Consider the following 14901-nt stretch of genomic DNA (forward strand, 5'->3'; position numbering starts at 1 on the left):
GGGCAGTCAGGTCTGGAGTGAACCAAGGGCTATATCTGTTCTTAGTTCTACATTTTTGGAAAGGGGCATGTTTATTTAAGATGGTGAGGAAATTACTTTTAAAGAACAACCAGGCATCGTCTACTGACGGGATGAGGTCAATATCCTTCCAGGATACCCGGTCGATTAGAAAGGCCTGCTCACAGAACTGTTTTAGGGAGCGTTTAACAGTGATGAGGGGTGGTCGTTTGACCGCGGACCCATAACGGATGCAGGCAATGAGGCAGTGATCGCTGAGATCCTGATTGAAAACAGCAGAGGTGTATTTGGACGGCAAGTTGGTCAGGAAAATATCTCTGAGGGTGCCCATGTTTACAGATTTAGGGTTGTACCTGGTGGGTTCCTTGATAATTTGTGTGAGATTGAGGGCATCTACCTTGGATTGTAGGATGGCTGGGGTGTTAAGCATATCCCAGTTTAGGTCACCTAACAGAACGAACTGAAGATAGATGGGGGGAAATCGATTCACATATGGTGTCATGGGCACAGCTGGGAGCTGAGGGGGGTCTATAACAGGCGGTAACAGTGAGAGACTTATTTCTGGAGAGATTCATTTTTTTAATTAGAAGTTCGAACTGTTTGGGCATAGACCTGGAAAGTATGACAGAACTATGCAGGCCATCTCTCTAGTAGATTGCAACTCCTCCCCCTTTGGCAGTTCTATCTTGACGGAAAATGTTATAGTTGGGGATGGACATTTCAGAATTTTTGGTGGCCTTCCAAAGCCAGGATTCAGACACAGCAAGGACATCAAGGTTGGTGGAGTGTGCTAAAGCAATGAGTAAAACAAACTTAGGGAGAAGGCTTCTGATGTTAACATGCATGAAACCAAGGCTTTTACGGTTACAGAAGTCAGCAAATGAGAGCGCCTGGGAACACACAGGGCCGTGGCTAACCTCTACATCACCAGAGGAACAGAGGAGAATGATGAGGGTACGGCTAAAGGCTATCAGAACTGGTCGTCTAGGGCGTTGTGAACAGAGAATAAAAGGAGCCGGTTTCTGGGCGTGGTAGGATAGATTCAAGGCATAATGTACAGACAGGGGTATGGTAGGGTGTTGGTACAATGGAGGTAAACCTAAGCATTGAGTGACGATAAGAGAGGTTGCATCTCTGGAGGCACTATTTATGCTAGGCGAGGTCACCACATGTGTGGGAGATGGGACAAAAGAGCTCTCTGAGGCATGTTGAGTGGGACTAGGGGCTCCACAGTAAACTAAAACAATGATAACTATCCTAAACAACAGTATACAAGGCATATTGACATTAGAGAGAGACAAAGCTAGGCATAAAGCAATCAAAGGTGTTGATTAGGAGAGCAAGCTAAGACAACAACGGGTAAGACAACATCAGCTAAGACAACAACAACAGGTAAAATGGCGATGAATGGGCAGAGAGGGTCAGTTAACTACACACAGGGCCTGAGTTCGAGGCTGGGGCCGACAGATAAACAAAAACAAAATGGAGTACCGTGATTAATGAACAGTCCAGCAGGCATCAGCTATGTAGCCAAGTGATCATAGGGTCCAGTGAACAGCAACATATGAAACAGGGAAGCCGTTGGCTAATCGTTACTATGCTAGCCAGGAGATGCGCCTGGCTCGAGGCTAACTGGTGCTAGCTTCGGGACAAGGGGCGTCAACGACATCCGGCAAAGGCCGGTTGAGCGCACATCAGACGGAATTACGTCGGCAGACCAGTCGTGATGGATCGGCGGGGCTCCGTGTCAACAAAGGGTCCAGGCCAATTGGCAAAATAGGTATTGTAGCTGGAGTAATTTTGTTTGCTAGCTGGGAGATGCACCTGGCTCGAGGTTAACTTCGGGGATGTGCCACTCGGTAGCAGCAAGCTAGCTGCGATTATCCGGTGTAATGGTCCGCTAGCAGTGGCTAACAATGACTACATAGCTAGTAGTTAATTAGCAGGTTAGCTTCTGATGGTGGTTCTAGCTATAAGGCCTAAAAAATAGCAGATCCGTATCACATTGGGTGAGGCGGGTTGCCAGAAGGTACATTTAATTTAAAAATGGAAAAACAGATTGAAATATATTGCAATATACAGCTGAAGTCAGAAGTTTACATACACCTTAGCCAAATACATTTTTTTTTTCACAATTCCTGACATTTAATCCTAGTAAAAATTCCCTGTTTTTTGCTCAGTTAGGATCACCACTTTATTTTAAGAATGTGAAACGTCAGAATAATAGTAGAGAGAATGATTTATTTCAGATTTTATTTCTTGCATCACGTTCCCAGTGGGTCAGAAGTTTACATACACTCAATTAGTATTTGGTAGCATAGCATTTAAATTGTTTAACTTGAGTCAAACGTTTCAGGTAGCCTTCCACAAACAGTAAGTTGGGTGAATTTTGGCCCATTCCTCCTGACAGAGCTGGTGTAACTGAGTCAGGATGTAGGCCTCCTTGCTCGCACACGCTTTTTCAGTTCTGCCCACACATTTTCTATAGGATTGAGGCCAGGACTTTGTGATGGTCACTCCAATACCTTGACTTTGTTGTCCTTAAGCCATTTTGCCACACTTTGGAAGTATGCTTGTGGTCATTGTCCATTTGGATGAAAAATTTGCGACCAAGATTTAACTTCCTGACTGATGACTTGATGTTGCTACAATATATCCACATAATTTGCCATCTATTTTGTGATGTTCAAGTCCTGCAGCAAAGCACCCCCACAACATGATACTGCCACTCCAGTGCTTCACAGTTGGGATGGTGTTCTTCGGCTTGCAAGAAGCATCCCCCATAACGATGGTCATTATGGCCAAACAATTCTATTTTTGTTTCATCAGACCAGAGGACATTTCTCCTAAAAGGACGATATTTGTCCCCATGTGCAGTTGCAAACCGTAGTCTGGCTTTTTTATGGCGGTTTTGGACCAGTGGCTTCTTCCTTGTTGAGCGGGCTTTAAGGTAATGTCGATATAGAACTCGTTTTACTGTGGATATAGATACTTGTGTACCTGTTTCCTCCAGCATCTTCATAAGGTCCTTTGCTGTTGTTCTGGGATTGATTTGCACTTTTTGCACCAAAGTACATTCATCTCTAGGAGACAGAACGTGTCTCCATCCTGAGCGGTATGACGGCTGCGTGGTCCCGTGGTGTTTATACTTGCGTACTATTGTTTGTACAGATGAACGTGGTACCTTCAGGCATTTGGAAATTGCACCCAAGGATGAACCAGACTTGTGGAGGTCTACATTGTTTTTTCTGAGGTCTTGGCTGATTTATTTTGATTGTCCCATGATGTCAAGCAAAGAGGCACTGAGTTTGAAGGTAGGCCTTGAAATACATTCACAGATACACCTCCAATTGACTCAAATGATGTCAATTAGCCTATCAGAAGCTTCTAAAGCCATGACATAATTTTCTGGAATTTTCCAAGCTGTTTAAAGGCACAGTCAACTTAGTGTATGTAAACTTCTGACCCACTGTCTGTAAACAATTGTTGGAAAAATGACTTGTGTCGTACACAAAGTAGATGTCCTAACTGACTTGCCAAAACTATAGTTTGTTAACAAGAAAGTTGTGGAGTGGTTGAAAAACGATTTCAACTGTACATCTAGATGATGTATTGTTGCACCATGTAGGAGCAGTATAGACCTAGTCTGTTCATTATATACATCTACAGTGTGTATTGTCACACCATGTAGGAGCAGTATAGACCTACAGTAGCTAGCTACTTATTTAGATTTAGTTTGACTGAATGAAACTGCCTTAAATGTGTTGTAGTAAGCATTTTTTATTTGCACTAATCAATCAACACATTCAGGTCTTTGTATGTCTCAATATAATAGTATTATTTAATTAAATCCATTTAAAAATATTATTTGTCTGAAAATAAAATATGATCCTCAACTGCGTTTCCCACTCCAGTCAGCAGACGGTGACGTGCGTCTTTCAGGCGATGCTGCTAGCGTGACGTATAATCTAGTGGACGGTTCTTCAAAAACAGCTAGTCAACCACCTCGGTAGCTTGCTAGCCAACATAGCCGAAAGATTCAAGCTATTTATACGCTTTCGGTGTATATTAGCTGATGTGTTTTAGACACACATCTGTCGTATCTACTTGTTAACCTATTTAATTGTACGTTGTTTTGTATTAGTCAGCTATAGTAGCTGGCTGGTTAAGTTAGCACTAGCCTAGTCGCTAAAGATAGCTAGCTAGCTAACATCCCCGAACATGAGCTCCCTAAACTACTCCCCTCCTGCTAAAGAAGGGGTCTGCTGGACGGAGAAAGAAGCTCTGGGGCTGAACATTGTCGTGAAAGAGGAGAAGGAAGAGGAGGATATCACAGTTAAAAAAGAAGTAGAGGGTGAGGCTGTTACAGTGAAAGAAGAAGAGAAAGACGTTTCAGTTAAAGAAGAGGAGGACACGTTCAGAGTGAAAGAGGAGCAGGATGTTACTGTGAAAGAAGAGGATGTAGTTTTTGGAGTGAAGAAGGAAGGGCAGATTACTGTCACATTGAAAGATGAAGAGCTGGAGATAGGAGATCTGAGTAACACCAGTAAGTACCGCCTTAAATTCGTTTTTTAACTTTGGATATTCGGAGTTGGCTCGTCAATACCTCTTCAATGGAGGGCCCTAGGATGATGACTTAAATGTCTAGAATCAGACGACGTAGAAAGCAAGCTACCTCTTGTTTTCTCCGTCCCGTTTCCAAAAAGTGACTTAACATAGACCCTTCTCAAATATATATCTGCTGACCGCAGACTGGGGGGCACGGCATGTTGTGATTTTCATGTAGTGATGTTTTACTACACCAAAGATGATGGATATACTGACAAGATGTATCTCTGCCCTAACATTGTCCACAAAGCGGCACTGTGGGTTGTCTAGCTCCCGCCTATCCTTTCTTTGGATTTGTGGAAACATCTTATTATTGTAATCTATTGTTTATATTCTGTGAGGGCTGTTGACGTCAACCGCCTGTATTCAATGGAGAGAGATGCTTAGCTACTAGCATGAATATGCATAGCGATCTGGAGACAACTCCTATAGAGTTTTTATCAAAGTTGTATGTCACGTGTCCCCATAACTTCAGCTTTACGAAACTTCTGTTGGATCAACTAAACATCACGTTGGAAATTAGCCATTAATTTTGTTGTTGACCAAATTCGACACTTTCCACATTGGGTTGATAATTGTTTCCACCAGGATACAACCTACTGTAGCCTACTAGCATGACCTAGAGAGATACAACCACTTGGATACAACCTACTGTAGCCTACTAGCATGACCTAGAGAGATACAACCTACTGTAGCCTACTGGCATGACCTAGAGAGTAGAGGTCGACCGATTAATCGGAATGGCTGATTAATTAGGGCCGATTTCAAGTTTTCATAACAATCGGAAATCGGTATTTTTGGACACCGATTTGGCCGATTGTTTTCTTTATTTATTTATTACACCTTTTATTTAACTAGGCAAGTCAGTTAAGAGCACATTCTTATTTTCAATTACGGCCTAGGAACGGTGGGTTAACTGCCTTGTTCAGGGGCAGAACGACAGATTTTGACCTTCTTATTCCAACACTCTAACCACCTGCCTTACATTGCACTCCACGAGGAGGCTGCGTGGCAGGCTGACTACCTTTTACGCGAGGGCAGCAAGAAGCCAAGGTAAGTTGCTAGCTAGCATTAAACTTATAAAAAACAATCAATCTTCACAATCACTAGTTAACTACACATGGTTGATGATATTACTAGTTTATCTAGCGTGTCCTGCATTGCAAATAATCGATGCGGTGCCTGTTAATTTCTCATCGAATCACAGCCTACTTCGCAAACGGGTGTTGATTTAGCACTGTCGTTGCACCTAACCATAAACATCAATGCCTTCCTTAAAATCAATATACAAGTATATATTTTTAAACCTGCATATTTAGTTAATATTGCCTGCTAACATGAATTTCTTATAATTAGGGAAATTGTGTCACTTCTCTTGCGTTCCGTGCAAACAGTCAGGGTATATGCAGCAGTTTGGGCTGCCTGGCTCGTTAAGAAATGTGTGAAGTCCATTTATTCCTAACAAAGACCGTAATTAATTTGCCAGAATTGTACATAATTATGACATAACATTGAAGGTTGTACAATGTAACAGCAATATTTAGACTTAGGGATGCCACCCGTTCTAAAATACGGAACGGTTCCGTATTTCACTGAAATAATAAACGTTTTGTTTTCGAAATGATAGTTTCCGGATTCAACCATATTCATGACCAAAGGCTCGTATTTCTGTGTGTTATTATGTTATAATTAAGTCTATGATTTGATAGAGCAGTCTGACTGAGCGATGGTAGGCAGCAGCAGGCTCGTAAGCATTCATTCAAACAGCACTTTCGTGCATTTGCCAGCAGCTCTTCGCAATTCTTCAAGCATTGAACTGTTTATGACTTCAAGCCTATCAACTCCCGAGATTAGGCTGGTGTAACCGATGTGAAATGGATAGCTAGTTAGCGGGGTGCGCGCTAATAGCATTTCAATCGGTGACGTCACTCGCTCTGAGACTTGGAGTGGTTGTTCCCCTTGCTCTGCAAGGGCCGCGGCTTTTGTGGAGCGATGGGTAATGATGCTTCGAGGGTGGCTGTTGTTGATGTGTTCCTGGTTCGAGCCCAGGTAGGGGCGAGGAGAGGGACGGAAGCTATACTGTTACACTGGCAATACTAAAGTGCCTATAAGAACATCCAATAGTCATAGGTATATGAAATACAAATGGTATAGAGAGAAATAGTCCTATAATTCCTATAATAACTACAACCTAAAACTTCTTACCTTGGAATATTGAAGACTCATGTTAAAAGGAACCACCAGCTTTCATATGTTCTCATGTTCTGAGCAAGGAACTTAAACGTTAGCTTTTTTACATGGCACCTATTGCACTTTTACTTTCTTCTCCAACACTTTGTTTTTGCATTATTTAAACCAAATTGAACATGTTTCATTATTTATTTGAGGCTAAATTGATTTATTATATTAAGTTAAAATAAGTGTTCATTCAGTATTGTTGTAATTGTCATTATTACAAAAAAAAAGACATAAAAATTGGCCGATTAATCGGTATCGGCTTTTTTGGTCCTCCAATAATCGGCATCGGCGTCGAAAAATCATAATCGGTCGACTTCTACTAGAGAGATAAAACCACTTGGATACAAACTACTGTAGCCTACTGGCGTGACCTGGAGAGATACAACCTACTGTAGCCTACTGGCATGACCTAGAGAGCTAAAGTTTAAAAATTCCTGGATTTTAAATGAATATTTTCCAGTAATAATATTAATTTGTATCTTCCTATCCACATGTTGGATCCCTCTCCTTTGTTGTCCACTCTACACCAATAACAGACAACTACTGTGGGACTCCCTATCATACAGCCTGGATACAGCCTGGATTCGAACCAGGGATTGTAGTGACGCCTCTTGCACTGAGATGCAGTGGCTTAGACCGCTGCATCCGTGTGTGTGTTAATTATTTAACTGTACTAGAATGCTTAAACGGCCGCTAAAATTTGTTATCGGTATCGTTTTTTGGGGCAAGGAAAATATTGGATATTGGTATTGGCCAAAAATGTAATATCGGTCTCAGGATATTGAGGTAAAAAATCCCTCTAAGCTCACACAGCTCTCCTGCACCTTTATCAGATCAGCAGTGATTCACGTCAGCCTCCAGAGAGGTAGTCAGGTGTAAAGTGCTTCAATCATCAACAGGCACAGTCTCGTTTCACAGATTAGTTCAGTCTGCTTTGAAAGTATCAGAAACCTCAGTTGAAATGAAAACTATCTCCGAGCATAGTAGCTTGATGGCCTTGAATGTTTATTTTAGCCCCCAGACAAAACCGCACACCCGGGCAAAGTGCAAGTCTCTGGGCTTTCAGTCTCAGGAGAGGGCGGTGATGGAACTGGGTCTTGTAGGCCGGGTCAAACTAATATTTGAAAATATATGTTTACTGCTAAATTCACATACACTTTAAGAATACTGCTGGAACAAACAGAAAACACATTGGGTTTTTACATAAATGTTTGATGATTGACTAGGAATGCCTTGGTGACCACTGTTTTTCACACTGGCTATTATTTTAACCTCTCTCGGGTATGTGGGACGAAATCGTCCCACCTAGTCAACAGCCAGTGGAATCGAGTGGCGCAAAATTCAAAAACCTTAAAAATGCTATAACTTCAATTTCTCAAACATATGACTATTTTACACCATTTTAAAGACAAGACTCTCGTTAATCTAACCACATTGTCCGATTTCAAAAAGGCTTTACAACGAAAGCAAAACATTCGATTATGTCAGGAGAGTACCCTGCCAGAAATAATCAAACACCCATTTTTCAAGCTAGCATATAATGTCACAAAAACCAAAACCACAGCTAAATGCAGCACTAACCTTTGATGATCTTCATCAGATGATCACTCCTAGGACATTATGTTATACAATACATGCATGTTTTGTTCAATCAAGTTCATATTTATATCAAAAACCAGCTTTTTACATTAGCATGTGACGTTCAGAACTAGCAAACATACCGAAAACTTCCGGTGAATTTACTAAATTACTCAGGATAAATGTTCACAAAAAAACATAATTATTTTAAGAATTATAGATACAGAACTCCTTTATGCAATCGCGGTGTCAGATTTTAAAATAGCTTTTCGGCAAAAGCACATTTTGCAATATTCTGAGTAGATATCTCGCCATCACGGGCTAGCTAATTTGACACCCACCAAGTTTGGTGTTCACTAAACTCAGAATTCATATTTGAAAAATTGGATTACCTTTGCTGTTCTTCGTCAGAATGCACTCCCAGGACTTCTACTTCAACCACAAATGTTGTTTTGGTTCAAAATAATCCATAGTTATGTTCAAATATCCTCTGTTTTGTCCGTGCGTTCAGGTCCCTATCCGAACGGTGACGCACGGACGCATGTCGTGACAAACAATTTCAAAATATTCCATTACCGTACTTCGAAGCATGTCAAACGCTGTTTAAAATCAATTTTTATGCGATTTTTCTCGTAAAATAGCGATAATATTCTGACCGGGAGATGTTGTTTTCGTTCAAAGACTGAAAGAAGAAAATGGACTCTTCACGTGCACACCCGTGTCATTGTTCTCAGATCAACCACTATCCAAAACCTCTACTGTTTTTCAGCCAGGGACTGCAGAGTCATCATTCCCCGTTCTGGCGCCTTCTGAGAGCCTATGGGAGCCTTAGAAAATGTCACGTTACAGCAGAGATCCTCTGTTTTTGATAAAGAGGCTATAGAAGGCCAAGAAATAGTCAGAGAGGGCACTTCCTGTATAGAATCTTCTCAGGTTTTGGCCTGCCATATGAGTTCTGTTATACTCACAGACACAATTCAAACAGTTTTAGAAACTTTAGGGTCTTTTCTATCCAAATCAAACAATTATATGCATATTCTAGTTTCTGGGCAGGAGTAATAACCAGATTAAATCGGGTACAGTTTTTAAACCGGACGTGAAAATACTGCCCCCTACCCAAGAGAGGTTAATGAACTCCCCCAAACACCAAAGACCAAATCTGAACCAATCATAGACTTATATGTTTCACAAGTTTGGCCACACAGTACAGCACAGTAGACAACTAAGTAACTAGATACTCTGTTTGTATTTGACAGGAGAGAGACCAGACTCACCCTCTGACAGCAGGAAGAGTCCTTCAGGGGAATCAGACCCAGGGAAGAGTCCTTCAGGGGAATCAGACCCAGGGAAGAGTCCTTCAGGGGAATCAGACCCAGGGAAGAGTCCTTCAGGGGAATCAGAACCAGACACGCCCAAAGCAACAGAAGGACATCACTGCTCCCACTGTGGAAAGAGTTTTACCAAGTTAGGGAGCCTGAAGAAACATGAGAGGACACACACAGGAAAAAAGACTTTCCAATGTTCCCAGTGTGGAAAAGGTTTTCTTTGGTTATATCACCTGAATAGGCATGAGAGGACACACACAGGAGAAAAACCTTTCCAATGCTCCCAGTGTGGAAAGAGTTTTAACGAATTAGGGTACCTATTAATACATAACAGAATACACTCTGGAGAGAAGCCTTACCACTGCTCCAAATGTGGAATGACTTTTACCTGGTTAGGGAGCCTGAAAACACATGAGAGAATACACACTGGAGAAAATCCTTTCCAATGTTCCCACTGTGGAAAGAGTTTTACCCAGTTAGGGAACCTAAATCGGCATAAGAGGACACACACAGGAGAGAAGCCTTACAAATGCTCTCAGTGTGGAAAGAGTTTTAGAGGTTTAGTGAGCCTGAAACAGCATAAGAGAATACACACAGGAGAGAAGCCTTATCACTGTTCCCAGTGTGGAAAGAGTTTTAGATGGTTAGGTACCTTGAAAATGCATGAGAGGACACACACAGGAGAAAAGCCTTACCAATGCACCATGTGTGGAAAGAGATTTACCCAGTTAAAGTCCATGAAATTACATGGAAGAATACATACAGGAGAGAAGCCTTACCACTGCTCCCACTGTGGAATGACTTTTTCCTGGTTAGTAAATATGAAAACTCATGAGAGAATACACACAGGAGAGAAGCCTTATCAATGTTCCCAGTGTGGAAAGAATTTTAGGGGTTTAGTGAACCTGAAACAGCATGAGAGGACACATCCGCAAGAAAAGCCTTACCAATGCTCCCTGTGTGGAAAGCGTTTTACAAAGTTAGGCGGACTGACAAGGCATGAGAGGACACACACAGGAGGGGATAAGACCTACCACTGCTCCCTGTGTGGAAAAACATTTAACAGGTTAAGGCATCTGAATAAGCATGAGAGAATACATACACAGGAGGAGAAGACATACCACTGCTCTCATTGTGGAAAGACATTTTCCCAGTCAGAGGACCTGAAATCACATGAGAGAATAGAGAGGCTGTGTTCTGACTTATGTTTTTGACTGAGAATTTGTGTTTTTGTTTACACCACATTAAATCATATTGTTTATATGAAGTCTTCAACAAAATAGGTTTACTTAAAATAAATGTTTGTTTCATGTCTAAAATGAGAGTTTAAAAAGTGATGTACATTGATATTTTGGATAAAAGTGTACAGGTTTCAGGCTCATACAGAGCAGGTGCATAACAAAGTTTGTAATTTTCCACGATAGTAAGTAAGTAGCCTTGCAGGAGCCTTGGATTGTCTGAGCCAGAACAGCTCATAATAACAGGAGCCTACTTCCCCTGGACAGGACTCTAGTCTATAGAGTACCACAGTATAGTAACAGGGGCCTACTTCCCCTGGACAGGACTAGTCTATAGAGTGCCACAGTATAGTAACAGGAGCCCACTTCCCCTGGACAGGACTAGTCTATAGAGTGCCACAGTATAGTAACAGGAGCCCACTTCCCCTGGACAGGACTAGTCTATAGAGTGCCACAGTATAGTAACAGGAGCCCACTTTCCCTGGACAGGACTCTACTCTATAGACTAGAGTCCTGTATGGTAATAGGAATCTCCTGTTTCTGTAGTGTGAGGCAGCTTGATGTACAGTACTTCCCCTGGACAAGATGCTAGTCTTAATATTTTACTGCTCCTCTTTAATTATTTGTTACTTTTATTTCTTATTTGTATATATTTTTTTAATATACTGCATTGTTGGTTAGGGGCTTGTAAGTATTTCACTGTAAGGTCTACACCTGTTGTATTTGGCGCATGTGACAAATAAAATTTGATATGATAGCCTTGAAACCAGCATTGAAACCTCTTGAATTTGATTTGATATATGATTTGGACATTGCTAAATCAATTTGATTGGATACAGTTGCAGATAAACATATTGGCACACTTGCACTTTTCTTAAATAATGACCTATTTCTTCTAAATTAAGTTGAAATTGATGGTCTCCACACCTTATAGGATTTTCAACATTGCAGAACCAATACATTTTTTGTTAACTTAAGTTTACATTCGGCTAATTCAGCCACACCCATTGCTGACAGGTGTATAACATCGAGCACACATCCGTGCAATCTCCATAGACAAACATTGGCAGTAGAATGGCCTTACTGAAGAGCTCAGTGGCTTTCAACGTGGCACTGTCATAGGATGGCACATTTAGAACAAGTCAGTTTGTCAATTTTCTGCCCTGCTTGAGCTGCCCCGGTCAACTGTAAGTGCTGTTATTGTGAAGTGGAAACGTCTAGGAGCAACAATGGCTCAGCTGCAAAGTGGTATCCCACACAAGCTCACAGAACGGGACCGCTGAGTGCTGAAGCGCGTAGCACGTAAAAATCGGCTGTCCTCAGTTGCAACACTCACTACCGAGTTCCAAACTGCCTCTGGAAGCAACGTCAGCACAATAACTGTTCGTCGGGAGCTTCTTGACTATCCACACATTACGCACACACCAGCCTAGCCTGAAAATATTTTTGATATCTAGGATTGTTCTGACAAATATTTCCGGGCTCCGCTGGCATGGAATCTCCCAGGATAAACATCCATGCTCTCCTCCCGGAGGTTATGACAACACAACATCAAACACCGTAAATACACAACTTGATGCAACCACATGAAAAGGTTGGGAACATGTATTCATTGGCCAGTGAGTGGTCAAGCCCTCGCCTCAGCTACAACTTATCAGAATTCCTGCTGTAAAAATAGCTACATTATTTCTGACACCCACAACTCAACTGCAACATGCGGGTTTGCTAAGATTTATGTTTGGTTTGTTAAAATAGAATCTTTAGTCTTGGGTCCCTGCATTTTAAAACATTTCTTTACTTTTGATATTGAATACTGCATTGTTGTTGAGGAAGAGCTTGCAGGTAACGGGGCGTTTATACTATTGGTAAAACATGTGGATAACCACGCTAGCTTCGCTCTCGTGTGGTGCTAGCAAGCATAATAGGTAGTGCTAGGTATCAACAGCCTCCCGAGTGGCGCAGCAATGCATCGCACCAATGAGGCAGCACACAATTGGCCCAGCGTCATCCGTGATAGGGGAGGGTTTGGCCGGCTTGGATGTCCTTGTCCCACGATCATAAGATCAAATGATAGATTTACAGTCTAAGCCCTGTCCGAGGGGGAGGTTCTTCTAAACTATATGGAATTGTTTTAAGAAGGTTTAAACAACACAAAGGGCTTCCCCAGTATAGTACTGTAGAAACACCCTCCAACACAAAGGGCTTCCCCAGTATGTACTGTAGAAACACCCTCCAACACAAAGGGCTTCCCCAGTATAGTACTGTAGAAACACCCTCCAACACGAACGGCTTCCCCAGTATAGTACTGTAGAAACACCCTCCAACACGAACGGCTTCCCCAGTATAGTACTGTAGAAACACCCTCCAACACAAAGGGCTTCCCCAGTATAGTACTGTAGAAACACCCTCCAACACGAACGGCTTCCCCAGTATAGTACTGTAGAAACACCCTCCAACACGAAGGGCTTCCCCAGTATAGTACTGTAGAAACACCCTCCAACACGAAGGGCTTCCCCAGTATAGTACTGTAGAAACACCCTCCAACATGAACGGCTTCCCCAGTATAGTACTGTAGAAACACCCTCCAACACGAACGGCTTCCCCAGTATAGTACTGTAGAAACACCCTCCAACACGAAGGGCTTCCCCAGTATAGTACTGTAGAAACACCCTCCAACACGAAGGGCTTCCCCAGTATAGTACTGTAGAAACACCCTCCAACATGAACGGCTTCCCCAGTATAGTACTGTAGAAACACCCTCTAACATGAAGGGCTTTCCCAGTATTCAGGTTTTTGAGGAATCTAGCCTCGCAGGAAGAAAGTTTTATTTTATGGAGGTTTAATTCAGTTCTCTTTTTCGTATTTAACTAAATACTCTGTCTTTGGTAGGAGAGGGATCAGACTTATCACTGTTCCCACTGTGGAATGAGTTTTATTCAGTTGGGAAGCCTGAATGAGCATGAGTGAACACACACAGGAGAAAAGCCTTACCACTGCTCCCAGTGTAAAAACTGATTTTCACGAGTAGGGGACCTAAAAGCTCATGAGAGAATACACACAGGAGAAAAGCCTTTCCAATGTTCCCAGTGTGGAAAGAGTTTTACCTGGTTAAGGAGCCTGAAGGAGCATGAGAGGATAAAAGTCCAACCAGTGCTCTCCACCAAGACTCTTCCTAGAGCTGGCCGCCCAGCCAAACTGAGCAATCGGGAGAGAAGGACCTTGGTCAGGGAGGTGACCAAGAACCCAATGTTCACTCTGACAGAGTTCCAGAGTTCCTCTGTGAGGATGGGAGAACCTTCCAGAAGGACAACCCTCTCTGCAGCACTCCACCAATCAGGCCGTTATGGTAGAGTGGCCAGACAGAGGCCACTCCTCAGTAAAAGGCACATGACAGCCTGCTTGGAGTTTATCAAAAGGCTGCCCTGTTCAGTTCAAACCACAGGTTTTCAATGGAGTTCAAGTCCGAAGACTGAGATGGCCATTGAAAATGTTGATTTTGTGCCCAATTAACCATTTATTTGTTGATGTTGATGTGTCTTGCTGGAAGATCCACTTATGGCCAAGTTTCAGCCTCCTAGCAGAGAGGTAACCAGGTTTTGGGCTAAAATATCCTGGTAGTGGGTAAAGTTTATTTATTTATTTTATATAGTCATTTTTGCTCATCTTTATCAAGGGTATCAATAACTAGGTGCTTATTTTGATATCTAGATATTTGACTGAATCAGGAATACAGATGTGGAGTAGATGTAGTTTGTTTTAAACTCTCATTAAAAAAAATCTGAACTAATCAAACAACACTTGTTGCTCTTTGTACGTGTTGATATAATATTCATATTTAATGGAGAGAAAAAAACGTTTTCCTAAACTGCTTTATAATATTATAATTCAATGAAGGA

The 14901-nt window shown here is 42.0% G+C and overlaps 1 protein-coding gene across 1 annotated transcript; it reads left to right on the forward strand.

Annotated features, from left to right (window-relative positions):
- Positions 1 to 4002: 4002 nt before the first annotated feature.
- LOC106594826 (uncharacterized) lies at positions 4003 to 11775 on the forward strand. Its single transcript, XM_045708684.2, has 2 exons — positions 4003 to 4564; positions 9699 to 11775. Exons 1-2 carry the CDS (start codon positions 4240 to 4242, stop codon positions 10979 to 10981), a joined length of 1608 nt encoding a protein of 535 aa, XP_045564640.1. The 5' UTR covers positions 4003 to 4239; the 3' UTR covers positions 10982 to 11775.
- Positions 11776 to 14901: the final 3126 nt, after the last annotated feature.

The sequence above is a fragment of the Salmo salar genome, chromosome 02, assembly GCF_965601325.2.
Source record: "Salmo salar chromosome 02, fSalSal1, whole genome shotgun sequence".
Lineage (NCBI taxonomy): Eukaryota > Metazoa > Chordata > Actinopteri > Salmoniformes > Salmonidae > Salmo > Salmo salar.